The sequence below is a fragment of the Ovis canadensis genome, chromosome 2, assembly GCF_042477335.2.
Source record: "Ovis canadensis isolate MfBH-ARS-UI-01 breed Bighorn chromosome 2, ARS-UI_OviCan_v2, whole genome shotgun sequence".
NCBI classification, from domain to species: Eukaryota; Metazoa; Chordata; class Mammalia; order Artiodactyla; family Bovidae; genus Ovis; species Ovis canadensis.
This window is the reverse complement of record NC_091246.1, coordinates 43,730,117-43,755,942: the sequence shown is the minus strand read 5'-3', so window position 1 is coordinate 43,755,942 and position 25,826 is coordinate 43,730,117. Positions and strand designations below refer to the sequence as shown.

The window sequence follows — 25,826 nt, the reverse complement described above, 5'->3', positions numbered from 1 at the left end:
TAAGAAGTCTGATTTAGTGGGGCTTCCCCAGTGGCTCAGCAAGTAAATAATCCTCCTGCAGTGCAGGAGACACAGGGTATGCAGGTTCAAAGCGGATTTGATCTCTGGATGGAGAAGATCCCATGGAGGAGGGCATACAACCCACTCCAGTATTCTTGCCTGGAGAATCCCATGGACAGAGGAGCCTGGTGGGCTACAGTCCATAGAGTCACAAAGAGTTGGATACAACTAAAGTGACTGAACACAGAGGTACTTTTTTAGAGAGAGGGATCCCAGATTGAAGGTGAGTTTCCTAAACAGACCACCAACAGGCAGCTCAGAAAGACTGCGTGCTTCTACTTGTTGAGCAGCTTGAAGAGCTCAGTGCTTTGATTTGGTTTGGTAAGTAATGATTATTTCCTGGCTTGTCGGCCTGTTGCCTATAAATATAATCTTTAGGCCCTTATCAGAAAAGTCAGGGTAAATTTCAATGATTAAAGCAGCTTATTAATTTTCTCAGCTTTTTATGGCTGTTATTAGGCACTGGCTCTTTTCATTTAGGTTCAAGATCAGTGAAAATCACCCCTAGAACTCCAAAGAATGCTGAGAGTGGAGAATTGCTGTCATTAAGGTGATACTGGGTCTGGGACAATGAGCAAGCGAGGTACTGGGTTTTGCCTTGGCCCGTACATCAAAGGAAGCACTGATAAGTAGCTTTCATTTCTTAGGGGTCAGAGTTAGTCCTTTGCATAAAGATTAAACAGCAAGAAATCTAATAATTTCTCATGATTAAGGTCAATCTCAAGAACTCTACCTTGTTTCATTTTAGAGTAACATTTCCTACAGTGTCCTTCAAATAGTTTGATACTGTTTCATTATTAGACATCGGGTAAACCAGAAGTTCAGTTTCTGTCTCTGAAGTATTCCCTAGGATATGCCACTTTGTTACCAGGCTCTCCTGTACCTACCTTCTTACTGCTGCTGTTTTCCTCCAAAGTTCATAGCTTGAAGATTGCTTCTGTGAAGCCTTTCTCATATTACCCGCTCTGCTCTGTCCCTTGAAAGAAAGTGAAAGCGGTTTAGTTGTGTCCAACTCTTTTCGACCCCATGGACTGTACAGTCCATGGAATTCTCCAGGCCAGAATACTGGGATGGGTAGCCTTTCCCTTCTCCAGGGGATCTTCCTAACCCAAGGATAGATCCCATATCTTCTGCATTGCAGACGAATTCTTTACCAGCTGAGCCATACTTAGCTGCTGCTGCTGCTGCTAAGTTGTTTCAGTCGTATCTGACTCTGCGACCCCATAGGCGGCAGCCCACCAGGCTCCCCCCGTCCCTGGGATTCTCCAGGCAAGAACTAGACTTATTTTTTATGGTCCTTTCTCAAGGCCTTCTGTTTACATTCTGCATGGTGATCATCACATCCTGCTTTTTGTTAGTTGTTTGTATCTTTATTTATCTCTCCCTCTAGGTTGTAAATTACTTGAGCCCTGTTCAGTTATTGATGGCTGTGTAATAAAATACCCTAAAACTTAGTGACATCCAGTGAGCATTTATGATGTTCACTGTCAGGAAGTTGGACAGTGGGCTTCCATTCCTCTCCATTTGGGCATCTTCATGTAGTCTTTTCACATGAGCTAGTTTAGGCTTCCTGAAGCAAGGTGGCTGGGCTCAGTGCTTGAGCATTCTAAGAGACTGGAAGAGCCAGGTGGAAAATGTGTTGCCTTGTATACCTTAGCCTTAAAATCCATGTAGCATCACTTCTACTGCATTTCTATGAGCCAAGTAGTAACATTGTGAATTTGCCTAACTTTTGGAGGGGTCAGTTTGGGTTAGGGGTAGACTTAAAGAAAAGACTAATATGCTCTAAAAAGTCTTACTTATATTCTAAAACTTCTATACTAATTACTATTCCCTTCTTCATTTATTGGGCTTCCCTGGTGGCTCAGATGGTAAAGAATCTGCCCGTAATGTAGGAGACCTGCATTCGATCCCTGGGTCATGAGATCCCCTGAGGAAGGGAATGGCAACCCACTCCGAATTCTGTTTGTACCTTAAAATAAACTCGTACAAAACTCTTTAGCGCGGGAGTTAGCTTATGGTTTGCTAATCCTGTTCTTCCTCCGAGCAGTTATTTTTCCATCAGTATTATACATCCTGAGGAGGCTTTAACCCAACTTCCCAGTATATTTGCTTATAAGTTCAGTTCAGTTCAGTCTCTCAGTCGTGTCTGACTCTTTGCGACCCCATGGACTGCAGCACGCCAGGCCTCCCTGCCCATTGCCAGCTCCCGGAGTTTATTCAAACTCTTGTCCGTTGAGATGGTGATGCTATTCAGCCATCTCATCCTCTGTCATCCCCTTCTCCTCCTGCCCCCAATCCCTCCCAGCATCAGAATCTTTTCCAATGAGTCAACTCTTTGCATGAGGTGGCCAAAGTATTGGAGTTTCAGCCTCAGCATCAGTCCTTCCAATGAACACCCAGGACTGGTCTCCTTTAGGATGGACTAGTTGGATCTCCTTGCAGTCCAAGGGACTCTCAAGAGTCTTCTCCAGCACTACAGTTCCAAAGCATCAATTCTTTGGTGCTCAGCTTCCTTCACAGTCCACCTCTCACATCCATACATGACCACTGGAAAAACCATAGCCTTTCTAGACGGACCTTTGTTGGCAAAGTAATATCTGTGCTTTTTAATATGCTATCTAGGTTGGTTATAACTTTTCTTCCAAGGAGTAAGCATCTTTTAACTTCATGGCTTATATAAAATAGTTTAGCTTAGTGATCAGCTAATGACAGGATAAGAATTTCTTCAAACACTTTGAATGTTCTGCATCCTCCAGCGATTGCTGGATTATTTTTACAGTTACTGTGGTAGTGAAACTGCAGGTTTTACAGCTATTGCAAAGAAAAAGGGATATGAACAGAACAAGTTAAAATACCACAAAGCTCAAGATCCAGACAGTTTTATTGAATAAATGCTGTTCAGATTCTTTCAAGCTCTAGTTAGTTTTCACAGCCCTAAAAAGGTTGTTTTTGACCCTTTGTGCAGTATGCTTGTTGCCTTTATGGTTGAACGGTTTTTCAGAGGTCCTTACTTTCTCGTTCAAGAAGCGTTTCTTGAGGAATGCTCTTGACAGTCTGCTTTTGTCAAGCGCAAGTATTTTTCTAGGTGGACAGTCATTAGACTTTAGAAGCCCCTAAAACTAGATTGCACTAGAAAACCTCCATCATTTGGTTTTAGGACCCCAAAGGGCTACTTTCTAGGAATAAGAGTAATTGAAAGCAAACTACAGCTCACCTTTGCATTATTTAAAATTTTTGAATCAGATATGATGATCTGGTGTGTTAGTGTTTCCAAGTTTCTCATAGTGCAAATATTCCAGGTACCTGGAAGAAACAGACTTGAATCTTCTCTGTGTGAAAAACATTGTTCCAGGCCCCACATTATTTGTATTACTTGCTTAACAATAATGTAAATACAAGCATACCTCAGAGATATTGTGGGTTCAGTCCCAGACTACAACAGTAAAGCTAGTACTGCAGTGAAATGAGTCACAAGTTCTTAGTTTCCCAGTGCATATAAAAGTTAGGTTTACACTATAATATAATCTTACTAAGTGTTCAGTAAACAAATATGCATATCTTAATTTAAAAATGTGTTGAAAAAATGGCACTGATAGACTTGCTTAACACAAAGTGACACAAACCTTTAATTTGTAAAACATGCAATATCTGCAAAATGCAGTGAAGTAAAGCACAATAAAATGAGGTATTCTCTGTTTATGCTATGTCTATGTCTGTGCTATGTTAGCATTCAGTTTTTTAAAAGGACTATTATACACTCATGTATATACATGTGTTTGATATAGTTATATACATACACATATATACATAAATATGCATTCAAAATACATATATATACATACATATGTGTGTATATATATCATAGTTATCATATATATTTGAGTTTAATTGAAAAGAAAGATTAAGTAGGTGAAAATACAAATAGACTGAAACAGAGAAATGATGAGAGCTGCATTTGGGTTCTTTCTCTTTAGGGACATAAGCTAATTCTGGAAGAGGCAGCTGAAACACTGAAAAGCTATGAAGCACTTTTGAAGTCTTTAGAAATCAAAAGCTAGAGGCCTGGGCCCCCACATCAGTGTCATCTGGAGTCTGCTCCCCATTACTTGTGAATCTGAAGGGCTGCAGACTCTAAATAAAGAAGAACTGTAGGTAGACCAACTCTGAATTAATTTCAGTTCTTGAATATGGATTCAGGTAAACTCTGCTAGTTTTACTGCCTGTTTGCCAAAAGCAAATAAAAATCCTCTGAAGGAAGATAGTAGTATCCTGGGCATCACATTTTTTCTGCAGTATCTAGCAATCAGTAAATAATAACCAAAGATACAAGAGAAAATGAAAGAACTGAAAAACCAAGAAGATAACAGATAATTGATCCAGATACACAGAGGATTCAGCCAGATGAGTAATCAGATAGGTTTTAAAATAACTATACTTAATAAATTCAGAGAAATGGAAGATAACATTAAGACTTTTAGCAAAGAATTCTTGGGGAGTCCTGTGGAGAAAAACTGAAATTTATAGAACTAAAAATGACGCTTACCAAAATTAAACAGTCAATGAATTGGTGCATTAGGTTGCTAGGGCTGCCATAACAATATTCCATGGATTGAGTGGCTTAAACAATAAAAGTTTATTTCCTCACAGCTATTATGTAGGGTAGGAAGTCTAAGATCAAGGTGCTATTTTAGAGCGCTGGATTCTCCTGAGGCCTTTCTCCTTGTCCTAAAGATGGTTGTCTTCTCTCTGGGTCACATAATATTCACCTCATGTATGTCTGTACCAGTCCCTTCTTCTTAGACACCAGTCATATTTGACGAGGGCCCACCCCTGTGACCTCATTTAAACTGAATAACCTCTTTAAATAGATATCCCAAGTACAGTTACATTCTGGGTATGGTGGATTAGGTCTTTAACACACAAATTTTGGAGAAATATATCTTTGTGCATAACAATGGGTAACCTTAGTTTAGGCTTAATTGAGGAAATAAAGAGACCATTAAAATAAAGGTAAAAAAAATAAATTTCACTGAGATACAGAGGGTTAGAAAATATAACAAGGGAACAGACATGGGAGTTATGGAGTTAAAATATAATACACACATAAGTGGCCCAAAAGGAGGTAAGGGAGAATAGAGGGCAGAAAAGACAGTGGTAAAGAACATTCTAAAAGTGATAGAAAACACATCAGGTCATAGAGACGAGAAATCCGTCAAATCCAAAGCAGGATATAAAAAGTGCACTTAGGCACATTATTGGAGAAGGCGATGGCACCCCACTCCAGTACTCTTGCCTGGAAAGTCCCATGGACGGAGGAGCCTGGTGGGCTGCAGTCCATGGGGTCGCAAAGAGTCGGACATGACGGAGCGACTTCCTTTTCACTTTTCACTTTCATGAATTGGAGAAGGAAATGGCAACCCACTCCAGTGTTCTTGCCTGGAGAATCCCAGGGATGGGGGAGCCTGGTGAGCTGCCGTCTGTGGGGTCACACAGAGTCAGACATGACTGAAGTGACTTAGCGACAGCAGCAGGCACATAAACTGTTGAAAGTAAAGACAAATATATATATACACCTGTTAAGACATATTATATATATACACACCTGTTAAGGAAAACAAGAGCACTTATCTTCAAGGAGCAACAAATTGACAAATAGTGAACTAGTCAAACAGTTTGAACCACAAAATAAAGAGTAGCTACAAAATGCTGAAGGAAAATGACTACCAACATAGAATCTGATATCCACTAAAAGTAACTTTTAGTAAGTTGAAAAAAAGACTCTATTATTGGCAGATTTCCACTGAAGGCATATACTAAAGAGCATTTTTCACCTAGAAGGAAAATTACCCCAGAAAGAAATGTAGAAATGGTTAAAGGAATAAAAATAGGAGTAAAAGTGCCAAACATGGGCATAAATTTAAATGAATGCCCACCATCTAAAATAATTAATATTTTTAATGGATATATATTCATTTGTGTGTATAAATTTCAAGTTAATGACAATAACATTATATCTTAGAGATATAATATATCTAGGAGAAGTAAATGAAATTCCAGTGCCTTGAGTTTCTTTAATTATTGAGGAAAAGGTGAAAGTACTAATATATATTATATTTTGATACACTAAAGAGTTGTAATTTCCAGGGTAGCCACTAAAAGAATAAAAGAAGACCATGTAACGATTGAGACAAGAGAAGAGAAAATAAAATAATAAATTTTTTGAGGAAAAAATATAGATTAGGTGAAACAGCAAGTGATACCTGGACCTTGAATATGTCATGCTAAGTGAAAAAAGCCAGTCATAAAGGACCACATATTCACATATTACATGAATCCATTCATCAGAAATGTTTAGAACAGTGACATTTTTAGGAACAGAAAGTAGATTAATGGTTGCTTAGGGCTAAGTTAGGGAGAGAATAAGAGATGTAGAGTGGTGGTAGTTCAAGCGTTTGGGGCTTCTTGTTGAGGTGATGAAAATGTTATAAAATTGATTGTGGTGATAGTTGTATATATCTGTGAATACACTAAAAACCACTTAATTTTACACTTTACATTGCTGAATTACATGGTATATGGATTATCTGAATAAAGGTATTTTTAAGAAAATTAACCTTATAGAAATTCTGGCATTCTAAAATGTAATAAATGAAAATTTCACTATGGGGGCTTAACATCAGATTTGATTAGGCAGAAAGAAATAGCTAGAAATTTGAAGATGGGTCAGTTGATATTATGAAGTGTGAAGAAAAGAGAAAAAAATAAGGAATTCTAACAGAGGCTCAGAGATCTGTGGGACAACATCAGCCATAGCAATATGAACATAATATGATTCCCAGAAGGGGAGTAATGAGAAAGGATAGGGAAGAAAGAACACTGGAGGAAATAATAGCCCTTTTCATCCAAGAGGCCCAATGAACAGTAAATAGGAAAAACTCAAAGATACCCACACTGAGACACAACCTAGTAAAACTGCTAAAAGACAAAGAGGGCATCTTGAAAGCACCAAGTGAAAGCCACTCGTTATGTTCAAGGCATCTTCAGTTCGATTAAGAGCTGACTTCTCATCAGCAATCATGGAGGCCTGAAGGCAGTCAGATGACATATTGCAAATGCTGGAAGAAAAAGAAGGTTGAATAGGAATTGTATATCCAGAAAAGCTCCTGTTCAGAAATGAAGGCGAAACCTTGACATTGTGTTCAGTGAAAGAAGCTAGACATAAAAAGTCATGTATTTATATTATTCCGTTTCTATGAATGGGCTTCCCAGGTGGCACTAGTGGTAAAGAACCTGCCTGCCAATGCAGGAGACATAAGAGATGAAAGATCCATCTCTGGGTTGGGAAGATCTCCTGGGGGAGGGCATGGCAATCCACTCCTGTATTCTTACCTGGAGAGTCCCATTGCCACAGGAGCCTGGTGGGCTACCACATAGTCAGACACTACTGAAGTGGCTTAGCATGCATATCTGAAGTATCTGGAATAGGCATATTTGTAGAGACAAAATGCTGGTTTCCAGAGAATGAGCATGCTGGCAGGAATAGGGAATAACTGCTGATGGGTACAAGGTTATTTTCAGGGTGATGGAAATATTATTGAAATAGGTAGTGTTGATAGGTACGTAATTTAGTGAATATACTAAAATCTCTGAATTATACTCTTTGAAATGGTGATTTTTTGTGGTTTATATCTCATTTTTTTTAAAAGGAGAAAGTAAGACATTCTGAGATAAAAGCTGGGGGGGGTTGTCACTAGCAAACCTGTCCTACAAGAAATACTTAAGGGAGTCCTTCATGTAGAAATGAAATGACATAGACAGTAACTTGTATCCACATGAAGAAATAAACAGCCCCGGAAAAGGTAACTATATAGATAAAACAGAGCAAAAATATATATTTGTTTGTAACTTTTCTTCTAGTTTGTGTTTTAAGAGACAAAGGCAAAAAGCAATAATTATAAATCTAATTGGATGTGTATACAGTATATAAATATATAATTTGTATGACAAAGTTACAAAGGGGAGCGGAGGGAATAGAGCCATATAGAAGCAAAGTTTTTGAACAATACTAAAGTTAATTTTGTATTAATTGACCAAATGAGATTGTTATAATATGTTAATTGTAATCCCCAGGTGAAACACTAAGAAAATAACTCAAAAATATAAGAAAAAGAATGATGAGGGAGTTAAAATGGTAACTAGAAAATGCCTGTTTAATACAAATTAAGGCAGTAAAGGAAAAATAGAGGGACACAAAAGATATAAGGCATGTGGAAAACAAATAGTAAAACGGCAGATGTAAATTTTACTGTCAGTAATTGCACTAAATGTAAATAGACTAAATCTAAGGTATAAATTAGTAACTTAGATTAAGTGAAAATATGAAGATGTACTTTCTACACGAGACATATTCTAGTTTCAAAGACACAGTATGTTGAAAGTAAAAGAAGAAAATAAACCATGCAAATAATAACCAAAAGAGAGCTGGAGTAGCAATACTAATAGGCCAAATAGACTTTAAGACAGCAGTTGTGACTGGAGACAAGAAAAGACATTTGTAATAGCAAAAGGGTCTGTCCATGAGAAGATCATAAAGCATAAACTTATGTGAAACTAGCAATATAGATCCAAAAATATATGAAACAAAAACAAATATAAATGAAAGGAGAAATAGACAATTCAGTAATAGATGGAGATTTCAAAACTCCATTTTCAGTAATGGATAGAACAAGTAGAAATACGATCAACAAGGAAATAGAGTATTTGAACAATTCTGTGATCTAACTCAACAGACATCTACAGAGCACCCAACAACAGAACTCCCATTCTTCTCAAATGTACGTGACACATCCTCCATGATAGAATGTATGTAAAACAAGACTCAGTACATTTAAAAAGACTAAAACTCTGCAAAATATGGTCTGAAACCACAATAGCATGAAATTAGAAGTTAATACAAGGGATATTTGGGAAAGTCACAACTATATGGAAATTAAACAATACTCTTAAGTAACCAAGAGGTCAAAGAAGAAATCAAAGGGGTAATTAGGAAACAATTTGAGATAAATGAAAATAAAACATATCAAAACTTGTGGATGTATGTAAAGCAGTACTTAGAAGAAAATTTATAGCTGTAAATGAGTGAGTGAGTGAGGGAAGTCTTTCAGTTGTGTCCGACTCTATGCTGCCCCATGGACTGTAGCCTACCAGGATTCTCCATCCATGGGATTTTCCAGGCAAGAGTACTGGAGTGGGTTGCCATTTCCTTCTCCAGGGGGTCTTCCCAACCCAGGGATCGAACATCTCCTGCACTGTAGGTAGATGCTTTACCATCTGAGCCACCTATATTAAATAACAAAAATCTGCAAACAACCCAAGTTCCATCTTAAAAACTAGAAAAAGAAGAGCAAACTAAGCTCAAAGCAAGAAGGGAAAAATTGATAGAGGTTATAGCATAGATAAGTGAACTGGAACACTAAGAAACAACAGAGAAAATCAGTGTGACCAAAAATTGATTATTTGAAAAGATCAACAAAATTGATAAGCCTTTAGCTAGCACCCATGAAAAAGAGAAGAATCAGATACTAAGATCAGGAATGAAAGACTGACTTTGCAGAAATAAAAAGGATTTTAGGAAATGAACAACTATATGCCCAGAAATTAGATTACCTAAGTGAGATGGACAAACTCCAAAAAATGCACAAACCATCAAAACTTTTTAGTTATACCAAACATTGAAAGAATATTCTTTCACGAACTCTTCCAGAAAATAGGAAAGGAGGGAACATTTTCCAGTTTGTACCATAAGGCCAGTATTACCCTGATACTAAAGCTAAACTGGTTCCAAATTGGGAAAGGAGTATGTCAAGGCTGTATATTGTCACCCTGCTTATTTAACTTACATGCAGAGGACATCATGCAAAATGCTGGGCTGGATGAAGCACAAGCTGGAATCAAGATTGCAGGGAGAATAACCTCAGATATGCAGATAATACCACCCTTATGGCAGAAAGCAAAGAGGAACTAAAGAGCCTCTTGATGAAAGTGAAAGAGGAGAGTGAAAAAGCTGGCTTAAAACTCAACATTCAAAAAACTAAGATCATGGCATCCAGTCCCATCACTTCATGGCAAATACCTGGGGAAACAATGGAAACAATGTTTATTTTCTTGGGCTCCCAAATCACTGCACATGGTGACTGCAGCCATGAGATTAAAAGATGCTTGCTCCTTGGAAGAAAAGCTATGACAAACCTAGACAGCATATTAGCAGAGATGTTACCTTGCCAACAAAAATCCATTTAGTCAATGCTATGGTTTTTCTAGTAGTCATGTATGGATGTGAGAGTTGGGACTATAAAGAAGGTTGAGTGCTGAAGAATTGATGCTTTTGAACTGTTCTGTTGGAGAAGACTCTTGAGAGTCCCTTGGACTGCAAGGAGATCCAACCAGTCAATCCTAAAGGAAATCAGTCCTGAATATTCATTGGAAGGACTGATGCTGAAGCTGAAACTCCAATTCTTTGGCAACCTGATGTGAAGAACTGACTCACTGGAAAAGACCCTGATGCTGGGAAAAATTGAAGGCGGGAGGAGAAAGGGACGACAGAGGATGAGATGGTTGGATGGCATCACCGACTCAATGGACATGAGTTTTTGAGCAAGCTCCAGGAGTTGGTAATGGACACGGAAGCCTGGCATGCTGCAGTCTGTGGGGTCACAAAGAGTCAGACACAACTGAGCGACTGAACTGAACTGAAAGCTAGACAAAAATATCATAAGAAAATTGCAGAAGATTTCTAGACTGGAAATGAAGTTAAAGTATGCCTTTTAAAATATTTTGTTTGTTTGTTTGTTTGTTTGTACCAGGTCTTAGTTGCAGGTGGGATCTTTAGTTGTGGCTTGCAAACTCTTAGTTATGGTATGTGGGATCTGGTTCCCTGACCAAGGATCGAATCTGGGCCCCCTGCATTGGGAGCATGGAGTCTTAGCACTGGGCCACCAGGGAAGTCCCAAGTTAACTCTCTGTATCTATTTGACATTATCTTACATACAAAAAAATCATAAAGAATACATGTATACACACTATTGTAGCTAATAAAAGTTCAGCAGGGTGAAAGATACAAGATTAACATGCTGTAATCAACTCTTTCCCTAAGCCACTATTGTATTCCTACAGAAAGAGGAAAGTTTGGTCACAGAGTTATAGAAGGCCATATAAACAAGCAGAGACACATACACAGAAGAAGGCACTGCAAAGGTAGAAATGAGATTAGAGTGATGTATATACAATCCAAGAAGCACTAAGGATTGTCAGAAACCACCAGAAGCTAAAGTAGGTCAAGGAAGTATTCTTTCCTAGGGCTTTTGGAGGACGCATGTTGCACTGCTGATAACTTCAGTTCTGGACTTCTGCCCTCTAGAAATATGAGAGAGTACATTTCTGTTGTTCCAAGCAACTCAGTTTGTGGTTGTTAAAGCAACCCTTGAAAAGAGTACAACAACCTAGTGGGTTATAGTCCAATTATACAAGGTTGATTCAGCATTTGAAAATTTGTATACAGTCCATCAGTAGGCTCAAGAAGAAAAATCCTGTCACACAAATAGATACAGAAAAAGCATTTGACAAAAATCAGCTCCTGTTCATGATTAAAAAAATAAAAAAGCCTCCCAACAGACTAGCACTATAGGAGGAACTTCATAAACTTGATAAAGAACACCTACAAAAATCCTGCAGCTAACCTTGTACCTAATACTGAGAAACTACATACTTCCCCCTAAGATCAAGAACAAAGTGTTTCTTCTCTCACCATTCCTATTCAGCATCATGCTGGGAGTCCTAGCTAATGCAAAAAGACAAAAAGGAGTAAAACTTATACAGTTGAAAACTTTACAGATGGCATGTCTACATAGACATCTCAAGAAGTCAACAACAAAAGAGAACTGTGCTGGAATTATAACGTTGCAGGATACAAAGTAAATATACAAAATTAAATTGCTAAAAAAAACCACGAAATCAATTCCTTTTCTATATACCAGCAATGAACAATTGGAATTTGAAATTGAAAGCTATACAATTTGTATTAGCACCAAAAAAAAGAGAAATATACAGATATAAATCTAACAAAGTTTGTGTAAGATCTACATGAAGAAAACTCTTAAAACTCTCATGAGAAATATCAAAGAATCTAAAAAAAGGGAGAGCTATCCCATGTTCATTGAAGAAAGACTCAATATTGTCAAGATGTCAGTTCTTCCCAATTTGATCCATAGATTCAGTGTAGCACTAAACAGAATCCCAGCAAAGTTTAAATGGAAAGGCAAAAGACACAGGGTAGCCAACACAGTATTGAAGAAAAACAAAATCAGGGGACTTAGGCTACTGTAAATCTACAGTAGTATAGATGGTGTGGTGCTGACAAAAGATGACAAGGTAACAGCCCAGAAATAGACTGGTACAAATACATTCCAGTGACCTTTGATAAAAGAACAGGGGCACTTCAGTGGGAAAAGGAGACTCTTTTCAATAAATGGTACTGGAATAGCTGCCCATCCACATGCAAAAAAAAAAAAAAAAACAGTGACAAAAAAACCCACAAACTATATCCAGACCATATACCTTTCACAAAAGTAACTCAAAATGTCACAAATTTAGTGTTAAAATACTAAACTGTAAAAGGTATAAAAGGTATAGAAATTCTTGGTCACCTTGGGTTTGGTGATGACCTTTTGATACCAAAGCACTACCTATTACCCCGTGGACATTTCACTGTCCATGAAAGAAAGAACTGATGAACAGAACTTAATTAAAATTTTTTAAAACGTCTGTGAAAGACACTAAGAGAATGGAAAAAAGCTACATATTCAGAGGAAATACTTGCAGAACACATATCTGATAAAGTCCTGTTACTTAAAAAACAGAATTATTAAAAACTCAGAAGTAAAAAGATGGGCAGAAGACTTGAACAGACTTCTCATCAAAGAACATATACAGATGGCAAATAAGTATATGCAGGTACTCAATAATATTAGGGAATGGCAAATTTAAACAAGATACCACTGCACATCTTTCAGAATAGCCAAAATCCAAAAACTGACACCACCAAATGCTGGTGAGGATGTAGAGCAATCTCTCAACATTGCCTGAGGAAGTGTGGAATGGTCCAGCCATTTTGGAAGACAATTCAGCAGTTTCTTACAAACTAAACATTCTCTTACCATACCATCCAGCAGTCTTACCCCTTAGTACTTACCCAGATGAGTTGAAAGCATATGTTTACACACACACAAAAAAAATACACAATTTTTATAGCAGCTTTATTTATAATTGTTAAAACTTGGAAGCAACCAAGATATCCTTCAGTAGGTGACAGTTAAATACACGACATATTAAATATTCAAATAAATATTTGAATTTAATTATTTAAACAAATATTTGAATTTAAATACACAGACATTGAATATTCAAATAAATATTTGAATTTAAATACACAGTTAAATGACAGTTAAATACACGAGACAGTTAAATATTCAGCAGTAAACAGAAATGAACTATTGAATCATGGGAAGATCTGGAGGAATCTTAAATGTGTAATAGTAAGTGAAAGAAGCATATCTAAAAAGGCTGCATACTGTATGATTCCAACTATAGGACAGTCTGGAAAAGACACGAAACTATGGACACAGTAAATAGACAGTGATTGCCAGAGGTTTGGGAGGGTGAAGATAGGATAAATAGGGAGCACAGGGGATTTTTAGGACTGTAAAAATATTGTATATGATACTACAAATGACATGTGACAGATGTAGACAAATGGCATGTATTTTTCAAAGCCTATAGAATGTACGAGAGTAAATTCTAATATAAACTGTGTGCTGTGCTCACTCACTCAGTCATGTCTTAACTCTTTGTAGCCCCATGAACTGTAGCCTGCCAGGCTCCTCTGTTCATGTGATTTTCCAGGTGAAAATACTGGGCTGGATTGCCATTTCCTACTCCAGGAATCTTCCCAACCCAGGGATTGAACCCAGGTCTCTTCATCTCCTCCATTGGCAGGCAAATTCTTTACCACTGGGCCACCTGTTGACTTTAGTTGATAATAATGTATCAGTATTCATCAGCTGTAACAAATGTCCTATCTTAATGTAATATGGTAACAATAGGGGAAACTGTGTGTGATTGGTGGGTAAGGTGTATATGGGAACTCTGAACTACGGCCTCTTGTTTCTTTGTAAACTTAATACTGGTCTGAAAAACAAAGTCTCTCAAAACATGCACATACCATGGGATGCTACCACACAGATACTAAAGTGAAAGTTAAAGTTGCTCAGTTGTGTCTTGACTCTTTGTGACCCCATGAACTGTAGCCTGCCAGATTCCTCTGTCCATGGAATTCTCCAGGCCAGAATACTGGAGTGGGTTGCCATTCCCTTCTCCAGGGGATCTGCCCAACCCAGGGATCAAGCCCAGGTCACCCACATTGCAGGTAGATTCTTTACCATCTAAGCCACTGGGGAGCCCACACACACACTAAGATGGCTAAAATAAAAGAGTGTTGTTGAATATGTGGAGAAATAGGAACCCTCATGCATTGCTGGTGGGATTGCCAAACAGTCAAGCTACTTTGAAAAACAGTTTGGCATTTCTTCAGAATGTTAAGCATAGTTACAGGAGACCCAGCAGTTCTACTCCTGGATGTAAACCAAAAGAATTGAAAGCATATGTCCACACAAAAACATGTATATGATGATCATAGCAGTATTATTCATAATAGCCAAAAGTGAAAATACTCCATATGATTGATGAATGGGCAATGTGATGGAATACTATTTGGCAGCATAAAGGAATGAAGTATTGATACATGGTACAATGTGGGTGAACTATGAAGATATTATGTTCAGTGAAACTATTCAGTCACAGAGACCACCTATTGATTATGTTTGTCCAGGACAGTCTAATCCAAAGAAACAAAAAGTAGGTTAGTGTGTTCCAGGAGTTGGGGTTGAGGGGTCATGGAAAATAACTGCTAGTGGGTATGAGATTACCTTTTTGGGGTGATGAATATATTCTAAAATTGATGATGGTTGCAAGATTCTATAAATTTAAAACTTTTGATTCTTGTACCTTAAAAGAGTGTCTTTTACGGTGTCGCACATTATATCTCACTAAAGCTGTGAATTAGAAAAAACACTACTCCCAAACATCCATCTAGCTTACGTACATGTGTGGAATCAACAAATTAACACATGCTGCTGAGGGAAAAACAGGTTCGAAAGGTTGGCTTATTTCCCTGGGGCCCCACCCTTCCTCTGATGTGCCTTCACATAGATGTTTTTATATTTTGTCCAGCTTTTCCAATTATCCTCAGCTGTAGGATATCCCAGAATTCCTGGTCTATGAGTGAGGCCTTGCTGGCAAGCTTCATTTCATCTATGGTTTTATTTAAAAGTCTGTATTTAGATTTATTTTTCTAGTCCAGCAGTTCTCAGATTTTCTGGTCTAAGGAAACCTTAAATATTACTGAGTTTTTTGTTTGTATAAGTGTATATCTATCAGTGATTATCATATTAGATTTTAAAACTGAGAGCATTTTATATTTTTAAATTTTACTTTCAAATACTAATAAGCTCAATACATGTGAAAAAAATCACATTTTAAAGATCATAATCACAAAAAGATAAATACCCTATGATTGCACATATATGAGATACTCAAGAGTAGTCAAAAACTACTTTAAAAATGTTTGGTAATGTTTGTTTTTCATTTCAGTGAATGGCTGTTATGTTTGGGTTAGTAAAAGGCAAGGGAATATCCTGCATTTAATTTATTGTGGTGTCACACATCATTTACTTTGTGGAAAATTCTGGTGAATATTTGTGAGAGAATTGGAGTGAAAATGCCAAGTAATGTAGTGGTATTGTGAGAACAGTTTTGACTTTGTGGACTCCCTAAAATGACTAAGGGACTCCTGGATGGGAAAGGATTGGAGCCCAGAGCACAGGGAACCACTGCTGTGGCCCATAGCATTCGTCAGAGCTCCGGGACCACATCTCCCACTGCCTGCGAGGCTCCTCTAGTACTGGGATGTCTCATGGGCCACTAAAGCCTGACATGTGAGTCTGAGTACCAGGGTCGCTTTCCATTCACGTGTGAAAATCAAAGCCAAGCTGTTCTTGACACTTGCCTTAGCTTTTAGCGCTCATGATTAGTAATCACCTGATGTTGAGTTTATCTGTTATTTGGCCTGAGGTTGGAGAAAATTAAACTCAGCTGTAGTTGATGCAGCCCCTGTTGCTTCTGATGTGACTCTGGCTGTGGCTGTGACTACCAGCCTGGTCTGACTGGTGTCTGACTCTGAAGACAGAAGGGCCACGGTGTTACCTTTGGAATCAAAAGTTGCAGGCAGCCAGCTTTACGATGTGTGAGTGTATAGGTTCTTTCTGCTTCTCAGTTCTACCTTCACTTCCCTTGTCTTAGCAGAATTGGAGGATCTTAGGGTGGAGTTCTCTTGAGCCAGTGATTATTTGGGAACTCTTCCAGAATTTAGCCTACCCTTACTGAACCTACTGTTGCCAATATCTTGCTGGCCTCTTCTTCCTCCTTTTTTTCCCCCATTTTGTTTTTTTTAATGTCTGTACTGGGTCTTTGTTGCCACGTGGACTTTTTTTTCTCTAGTTGTAGTGAACAGGCTTCTCACTGAAGTGACTTCTCTTGTTGCAGAGCATGGGCTATAAGCACCCAGGCTTCAATCATTATGGTGCATAGGCTTAGTTGCTCTGCTGCATGTGGGATTGTCCCAGACCACGGATGAAACCCATGTCTCCTGCATTGGCAGGAGGATTCTTTACCACTGAGCCACCAGGGAAGCCCCCACTGTTTTTTAATTAAGTAAAATACATATAAAACTTAACATTCTATCCTTTTTAAGTATAACTTTTTAATGGTAGGAAATTGATAATGTTGTGCAGTCGTCTTCATCATCCATTTCCGTAGCTCTTTTTATGTTGTAAAACTGAAACTCTCTTCATTAAACAATTGTTTCCCATGCTCTCCACCCCCTCACCCCTGGCCACCACCATTGTACATTCTGTCTCTGATTTTGATGACTCTTGATTATCTCACATCCATGGAATGATACTCATTTGTCTTTTTGCAACTGGTTTGTTTCACTTAGCATAATGTCTTCAGAGTTCAGCCATGTTGTAGTACATTGCAGAATTTCCTCCCTTTTAAGAGCTGAATAATATTCTGTTGGATGTCTATGCCACATTTTGCTTACCCATTCTTGTGTTGATGGACACTTGGGTTACTTACATCATCATATAGGTCAGTCTCCAGTTGTTTACTTGCCCCTTATCTAGTCACAGTGTAGAACTTTGCTCAGCTCTACCTGGAATCCTTTTACCCTTCTTTGCTGACTGAAGTGTCTGCTGATTATTTCACTGAGGTTCACATATTCCTCCAGGGAACAAATGTCTTACACTTCTCTGTTCTCATAGCATTTTATTTATACCTTTGTTATATTATTTATAATGTCTTGAGAGCATTTACTTTTATGTGTGTGTCTCCCCAGTTTTAAATTCCACTAATATTTGGAAGGTATCAAGATAATTTTTGGGTTTCCCTCGTGGCTCAGATGGTAAATAATCTGCTTGCAGTGGCAAGAGACGGGGATTTGATCACTGGGTCTGGAAGGTCCGTTGGAGAAGGGAATGGCTACCCACTCCAGTATTCTTGCCTGGAGAATTCCATGGATGCCTGGCCAGCTACGGTCCATGGCGTCACAAGAAGTCGGACATGACTGAGCGACTAATATTTGCACATCCTTTCAAGATAATTTTTATGAGACTAGCACAGTGGCTCATATCTAGTGGGCATTAAATGTTTGTTCAGTGAATGAATGCAATCACACATAAAAGAACATCTCAAAGTTTCAGCAGATACTTATTATCTCCTTGACCCTCACCATTGTATTTAGTGCTAGAGACACCAGGCCAACAAGCACAGTCCTCCTTTCAAGATATCCTTGAATTTATTGTTTCATGTATTTACCATAGTACTGAAGTGATTTGATAATGTATATTTACTATTAATGTTTCAGTATTGTGACTTGTCTCATATTTTGACCCTCCTAGATCATATGAAATGAAGAGGTTGGGCTAGATGACCTAGAAAAGTTACCATTGTTGACTGTTAACTATATTATAAGATTTTCATGCTCCTTGGTAACAGGAATCATGTCCTTCACTCTTACTGGAATCTTATGTAGGACCAAGTATAGTGACTCACCCTCAGTGGTTGGTTGCCGTGCCGTGCTAAGTTGCTTCGGTCTTGTCTTACTCTGTGAGACCCTATGGACTGTAGCCTGCCAGGCTCTTCTGTCCATGGGGTTCTCCAAGCAAGAATACTGGAGTGGATTGCCAGGGTTAGCAAATTTTAAAGAAAGACGTAATATCAGTGAATACTTCAGTTGAATTTGATTCTGATTTATACTCCATTGATCTTGTTAGATTCCTTCTCTGTGCTTCAGAATATCTGTATTTCCTTGATCTAGTCTGTCTTCAACTTTTGTATTCATGATACACACACTTTATCTCCCAACCCTAAGAAGAAGAAGGTGAGGTGATCATCATTTTTCAAGTGGGGAACAGTCTTCAACAGCATAGCTGAGGAGCAGCGCATGCAGACTCAGTCCCAGGTCTGCTGACCACAGATCCAGTGTCATACTTCTCTGTTTCCTCACCTGTGAACTCAGGGTTTCTTTCAGATCTCAGTGCCTGTGTTACCCAGCCTTTAACACAGCGTATCAAGACTCTTTGGGAAGTCACAGAAATGTGCTCACTTTAGCAAAACGGAGATTAGTTGGTAGGATCATGAAGAGCCTCAGGGAATTGGTGAGAAGGTTGAGCGTCAAACTGGGAAATGGACTGGAGTTCTAGAAGCAGGGACCTGAAAAAGCACCATCAAACTCCAGGTGTTTCTGGTTCTCTGCCCAAGAGTCAGAGTGAGGGAAAAGCATTCTGCTGGCATAGCTGGAATCATCTCCTGTCTTTTCATTAGCGCAGTGATTCTCAACTGGGCACAGTTTTGTCCTCCCATTGGGAAACCTGGAGACATTTTGGGTTATAACTGGGAGAGAGAGCTACTGGCATCTAGTGGGTAGAGGCCAGGAATGCTGTGGAATGTGCTCTGGTGTCAGCCCCCAGTAACAGAATTCACTGGTCCCACACATCAATAGTGTTGAGGCTGAGAAGGCCTGGATTAGGGGGAGGCAATTAAAATTAAATTAAAATCCCACCAGACTATCCTATTGGAGGCAGAAGAACACTAAAATGTTCTTACCAAAAAAAAAAAAAGGGTGGAATAGATACTAGACAGAGAAAAACAAGATAAAAAAGCACTTCAACTAGGGCAATAATTCCAAGGTTGTAAAGAATCAGATATGACTGAGCGATTAAGCGCACACACACACACACAGAATAATTATTTAGTAAAGGATCCTTGTATTAGCAACTTTGGATGTGGCTGATACACAAAAATATCAGGTTGGTGGATCTGTGGCATGTGCAGTTATATGTCAGAATCTCTTCAACAGTTCACCTTGTTCTTTGCGTAGACAGTAATTTAGTGTTAAATCCAAGTAGAAGGAAGATTGATTCAAGCCTGTAATTTTCCTTCTTTTTAACTTTGTTCACACCGTTTCAGTATAAGCCTTGTGTATATGACTCAGAGCTTGCTTATTTGGTTCCATATTTTATAACACCTTGGCTGTGGCAGACCTGTTTTGCTACCCTGAGGAAATCTAGAAATGACTAGAAGCTGCCTTTCCTTGCCCTTCCAATACGGTGGCTTCAGGCCCAGCTGTCAGAGGGACCTACTGCCATGTCTCCAGGTTGTTCGCTGAGTGAGCCACCCTCTGCGGGGGATCATTAGCCCTAGGGCCACGCGGTTCACCTCAGCAAGGTGTCGTTTCAGGTGAACCACTGCCTCCCAGATAAGATTGTGGTGTACCGTGATGGAGTGTCTGATGGCCAACTAAAGACAGTTGCCAGCTATGAAATTCCTCAGCTACAGAAGTGTTTTGAAGCTTTTGAGAATTATCATCCCAAGATGGTGGTGTTTGTAGTGCAGAAGAAAATCAGCACCAACCTGTACCTGGCTGCCACTGAGAACTTTGCGACTCCCTCCCCTGGGACTGTGGTAGATCATACGATAACAAGCTGTGAGTGGTAAGTGGGCGAAACTCTCGTATTTCAACAAGAATAGGTTGGGGAAGTTCTCCGTTCCCTGGGTATTGGAATGGCGAGGTAGCCTAGAGAGAGTTGGAATGGAATCAAGAGATTTTCCTGGTAAAAAATAAAATTTTAAAAGCTATTTAGAAAACACACAAACCACCAGTGAAGCTTTTACCTCTTAAGTATAAAATATTGAACATGCATTCTTTTCCTGTGAATATGCATGCTTAATCTTCTGCACACAGATGTGGTCGTTTCTACCACCACTTTTAAATAGCCTGTTGAGTCAGGAGACCTGAATTCTCATCCTCGTTTGGTCCTTGTGATGTCCTTGATCCAGTCATTTGACCTCTCTGAGCCTTGAATGAAGGAGCATCTCTAGTTCTATAACTATACCATTAGTTTGTACTTTTTCCTTACTAGGGTGGACTTCTACCTTCTTGCCCATCATGTGCGGCAGGGTTGTGGCATTCCAACCCATTATGTTTGTGTTCTCAACACTGCAAACCTGAGCCCTGATCATATGCAGAGGTGAGCTGACCAGTAACTTACTCCTAACTTGTGAATAATTCTGGCCACTGAGCTAAGTCTAAGACCTGGAGTTTAAAAACCTCTGAATTCAGCAAATTGGATTTGGCTTAATTCAACAAATCACTGGTTTTGGCTTAATAATTTTCTGATTCTCTCAGAAAGCATTTTTTTCTGAAAGCATGTTGAATTTATCTTTTGGAGTTGGATTTACTAAGACTCATTTTCTCTTATATAATCAGAAAAGACAAATACTGCCTGCCCACTTACCCCTTGAGTTTCTTTATATCTTTGATGATAATGATATATCTTTTTGAGGAGTAATTGATAATGATATATCTTTTTGAGGAGTAATTGTTGTATGCTAAAATGACCTGAAGACCTTTCAAAAAATTACTAACAACCAGGCTTCACCTCGAAGCATTTTGAAGCATTTGTATTTTTAAAAACTGCTCCCAGTGATTATGACACACAGCCAAGTTTGAGCCCCATTGCTCTTGAGCTCAGAGTAAATAAATACTTTGCTGGGGTACTTCTCTTTCTGCAGCCTTTTCTTGAGACAAGAGAAAAAAAAATGTTCTTGTTGTTTTCCTTATTTTGCTATAAAAACTGGAGCATCTAAATTGGGAATTTCCCCATGTCCTCTTGACTTAAAAATAGTGGAAATAATTTCACTTAAAAATAATAATTCCAAAAAGTTGCATCATATATTCCTCAGTCCCCCAGTTTGCTCGTAAATATGCTGTGTTATGCACCCAGAAGGACATAATCATGCTTTGCACTGAAGATGGAGAGTGATAAGGCTCATGTTTTCTTCTTGGCCTACAGGTTGACTTTCAAACTGTGCCACATGTACTGGAATTGGCCTGGTACCATTAGAGTTCCAGCTCCTTGCAAGTATGCCCACAAGCTAGCCTTCCTGTCAGGACAGATCTTGCACCACGAACCAGCCATCCAGCTGTGCGAAAACCTGTTCTTCCTGTGACTGGACAGTCAGGACACGGGCTGGTCAGAGCAGGCAGACTTCTGAACTCAGCTGTGAGCTCATCTGTGCAGGGTCAACAGCAACCGGAAAGGGGTTTGTGTTGGTGTTTGGTCTTTCACCAACCCAGTAGAATATCTTTCTTTTCATTTTCTTTTCTAAGTCTGTTAACACTGAGAATCAGGTTCCATCATAAATTTCAGCTAGAAATTGTCTTGTTGCCTTTGTAGAGCAAATGGGGCTAGTCTGCTGCAATGTAGATGGGGTGGGTGAAGATGGGTGACCTTTCAGGAGTCTCCAAAGCCGACAGAGCCGTAGAAACCTGAAGAAGCAGCAATTACCCTTATAAACTCTGCTTACTAAGCAGTTCCCATTTCTGGTGCCAGAGCCAATAGTGAATGAAGTCTTTGCAAAGTTCTTAAAGTAGAGAGCTAACTTATTTGGGCAACTGGGAAAGGTAAGAAGGCAAAGTTTCTTAGGATTTGGCTATTCCTGGCAAATGTGAAAGACATGTCACGAAACCAGTTGGTGGGTACTTTTCAGGCTCTTACTGACCTAATCATCTCTAGGGATTGAGTTGATGACACATGACTTGAACTAGCTTTGGAAGGGGTGTTTAGTTATTTCTTGCCTCCAGAGAGGACAAACACAGTTTTATCTGTATATTTCAGTTGCTTTATAGTATGCAGTATTGGTTTCTTCCTACCTTCCTCCCCCGACCTCCACCACACACACGCATACCAAGATACCTTTAGTACTTGTCCTTGTTACTGACCTTTAGTAAGTTTCAGTTTTTTAAAACTAAAAATCAGAACATGTGAAATTCAATAGCTTTGAAAGTTCATGACAGGCCATGAGCTTTTCTTGACCCTTTCTTGCAGTGTATCACTTCCTTTTCTCTTGATATGTTTGCAAATTGAACCACTCACTTCCCTTGCTCAATACTCTCTTCCCGGCCATTAGCTCATTTTGTTAGGAATTTCTCTGAGTCTGCATTAAGATTTCCAGAAGTTGGCTTTGGGAAACATGACACTCCTTCCAAAGTCCAGACATTTCAGTTTAGAAAGTTGTCACTATGCCTGCGAGTTTCAGTGTTTTTTGTGTATGTGTGTTTATTTTTCCCATTTAAAAATCTTCCAGTCCCTTCAGGGCTAATTCAGTCTTACCTTGTTTTATCTAGATTTTTAAAAGCCAGTTTTATTTAACATTTTGGAATTTGTATTTATTTGTGTATGTATTTTATTTATTAATTTATTTTTTGGTGTGATGGCAAGGAGGGATGACACAGAAATCCTCATTTTATATGACAGTGTGTGAGAAGAGAAACTTTAGCTTAGAACTCCTTAGATGAAGAAAACCAACCTAGCATTGTGTTGGCTGCAGCATGAGGCAGAGGCTGAGCAGCCCTGGGGATCAGTGGTCTCATGTGCGCTTCTGGTTCCACGTGGAGTGAGGGACAGCGAAGGGCTGAGACCTGGGGTTTAAATACTGCAGAATCAGGCACATTGGATCACTGGTTTTGATCAAACAGTTCTCCAATTCTCTTTGGAAGCATTTTTAATTTCTCTTTTGAAGTTAGGTATCCTAATTCACATTTCTTCACTTTTTCCTCCAGTTTTCTTTCCTTGTTTTTTTTCAGTCTTAATGTGAAATGACTGGGTCATGGGGTGGAAAATAAAAAGAAATTTGTATAAATGTGTAGTTGTGTTTGTAATAATGTTGACATATGGTAGTGATATAGTTCTTTTTCTTCGTAAACCTGTAGCACTTGTTAGAATTATTAATTTGTTAGTGGGCATGCTAGGGGCAGCTGCAATATTGGTACTCAGGTAATTTCACTGAGATCTGGCAGTAAGATTTCTTTAAGAAGATACTAATAGTCTGTCTTCTGGGCACGTGTTGTGTATAGGGGTGTGTGTGTGTTTTGTCTTGTTTTCAAAACTCTCTTCCCATCAGAGAATTTCTGTTAGCCTGAGTGAAAGCCAACTCCTAAGGGTGGCCCTTCCCTCTCGCCTTTTCCTAATGCTTGTCCTTCTTTACTTGTACTTCATGATGTGTCTGTAACCTTTTTAAGTACCTTCCCAAGGAACCCTGACGGCTTGCTTCACCACTACATCCTTTTCTGTTTATTTAGAAACTCCGTCTTCAGTGATTCAGTGCTTCTTGAACTCATCCTTAAAAGGATATAATTTAGCCCCCTTTTACTTGAGCAGCATTTTATTGAGTGGTGTGAAAAGGGAAGTAATTTTATAAATGACTAGCTCTTCATATTGAAAATGTTATAACTTGTGCCTGAAATTTCTCAGTGATTTGAGATAATTGGAGAAAGACCCTACTTTCTCTTTTTTTTTCTAAACCTAGCTTTTTCTGAGTGTCTTACCTTTCCCTGTCTAGACTTATTTTCTCTCTTTTAAAAAAATGAGGAAATTGAAGAGAATGAGAAAAAAAGCCACAGACTGGAAGAAAATATTTACGAAAGACACATCTGAGGGGCTCCCTGGCAGCCCAGTGGCTAAGACTGCTCTTCCACTGTAGGAGCTCAAGTTGAAGCCCTGGTCAGGGAAGTTCTACATGCTGTGAGGCGTGTCAAAGGGAAAAAAAAAAAAGGTGTATCTGATAAAGGACTGTTATCCAAAATATACAAAGAACTCTTAAAATTCAACAGTAAGAACAACCTGATTAAAAATTGGGCAAAAAGACCTGAAGAGAGATTTCACCAACTAAGATATACGGTTGGCAAATAAGCATATGAAAATATGCCCAACATCATATGTCATTAGAGAATTACAAATTAAAATGAGATACCACTGCACACCTCTTATTAATAGAATGGTCCAGAGTCAAAACACTGACCACTTCAAATGCTGGTGAGGATGTGGAACAGGAAGTCAATCATTCATCATTGCCTGAGGGAATGCGAAATAGCACAGCTAGTTTAAAAGACAATTTGGTAGTTTCTTACAAATCAAAACATACCCTTATCATATGATCAAGCAGTCACACTGTTTGGTATTTGCCCAAAAGAGTTTATAATTTACATTAACACAGAAGCCTGCATTGGATGTTGATAACAGCTTTATTCCTTCATAATTGCCAAAACTTGTAAGCAACCAAGATGTCCATCAGTAGGTAGATGGATAAACAAACACTGGTATAAGAAGACAATGGAATATTAGTCAGTACTAAAAAGAAATGAGCTATCAAAGCCATGAAAAGACCTGGAGGATACTTAGATGCATATTACTAAGTGAAAGAAGTCAATCTGAAAGTGTTACATACTGTATGATTTCAACCATATAACATTCTGGAAAAGGCAAAAACTATACAGACAGTAAAAGGATCAGGGTTTGGGCAGAAGGAGGGATGAATGGGCAGAGGAGTTTTAGGGCAAGGAAACTATTCTGTAGGATACTGTAATGGGGGATCCATGTCATTATGTATTTGTCCAAACCCATAGAATGTGAAACACTGATATTCTTTGAACCTTGAGTGGTTATGACAAGAAGTTGATGTAGGTTCACTAACTGTAATTAACACAAGCACCATTCTTGTGGGGGATGCTGATAATGGGGGAGGCTGTGTGTATATGGGAAACATCTAACCTTTGCAAATTGTGCAGTGAACCTAAAAATGTGTTCTAAAAAATAACTTTTTTTTAAAAGAATGAGTTAGGGTGGGAGTTCCCTAGTGGTCTAGAGATTAGGATTCAGTGCTTTCACTCTCCTGTTGTTGGTATTGAGTCACTAAGTCATGTCTTAACGGTTTTGCAAGCCCATGTACTGTAGCCTGCCAGACTCCTCTGTCTGTGGGATTCTCCAGGCAAGAATACAGGAGTGGGTTGCCATGCCCTCCTCCAGGGGATCTTCCCAACCTAGGGATTGGACCCGTGTTTCCTGCATTGCAGGCAGATTCTTAACTGCTGAGCCACCAGGGATGCCCTTCACTGTGCTGACTGGGCTTCAATCCCTGGGTCCCTGGTCAGGGAACTGAGATCTCACAAGCTGCGCCACATGGCCAAAAGAAAG

At 38.9% G+C, this 25,826-nt stretch overlaps 1 protein-coding gene across 1 annotated transcript in view; it reads left to right on the top strand.

The window, feature by feature from the left end:
* Positions 1-23,490, top strand: part of PIWIL2 (piwi like RNA-mediated gene silencing 2) — a 64,793-nt gene extending 41,303 nt beyond the window's left edge. Inside the window, exons 20-22 of the mRNA XM_069574013.1 lie at positions 20,032-20,285; positions 20,715-20,822; positions 21,648-23,490. Coding sequence (XP_069430114.1) covers positions 20,032-20,285; positions 20,715-20,822; positions 21,648-21,804 — 519 coding nt within the window. The 3' untranslated portion in view covers positions 21,805-23,490. The remainder of the gene's footprint in view (positions 1-20,031; positions 20,286-20,714; positions 20,823-21,647) is intronic.
* Positions 23,491-25,826: the final 2,336 nt, after the last annotated feature.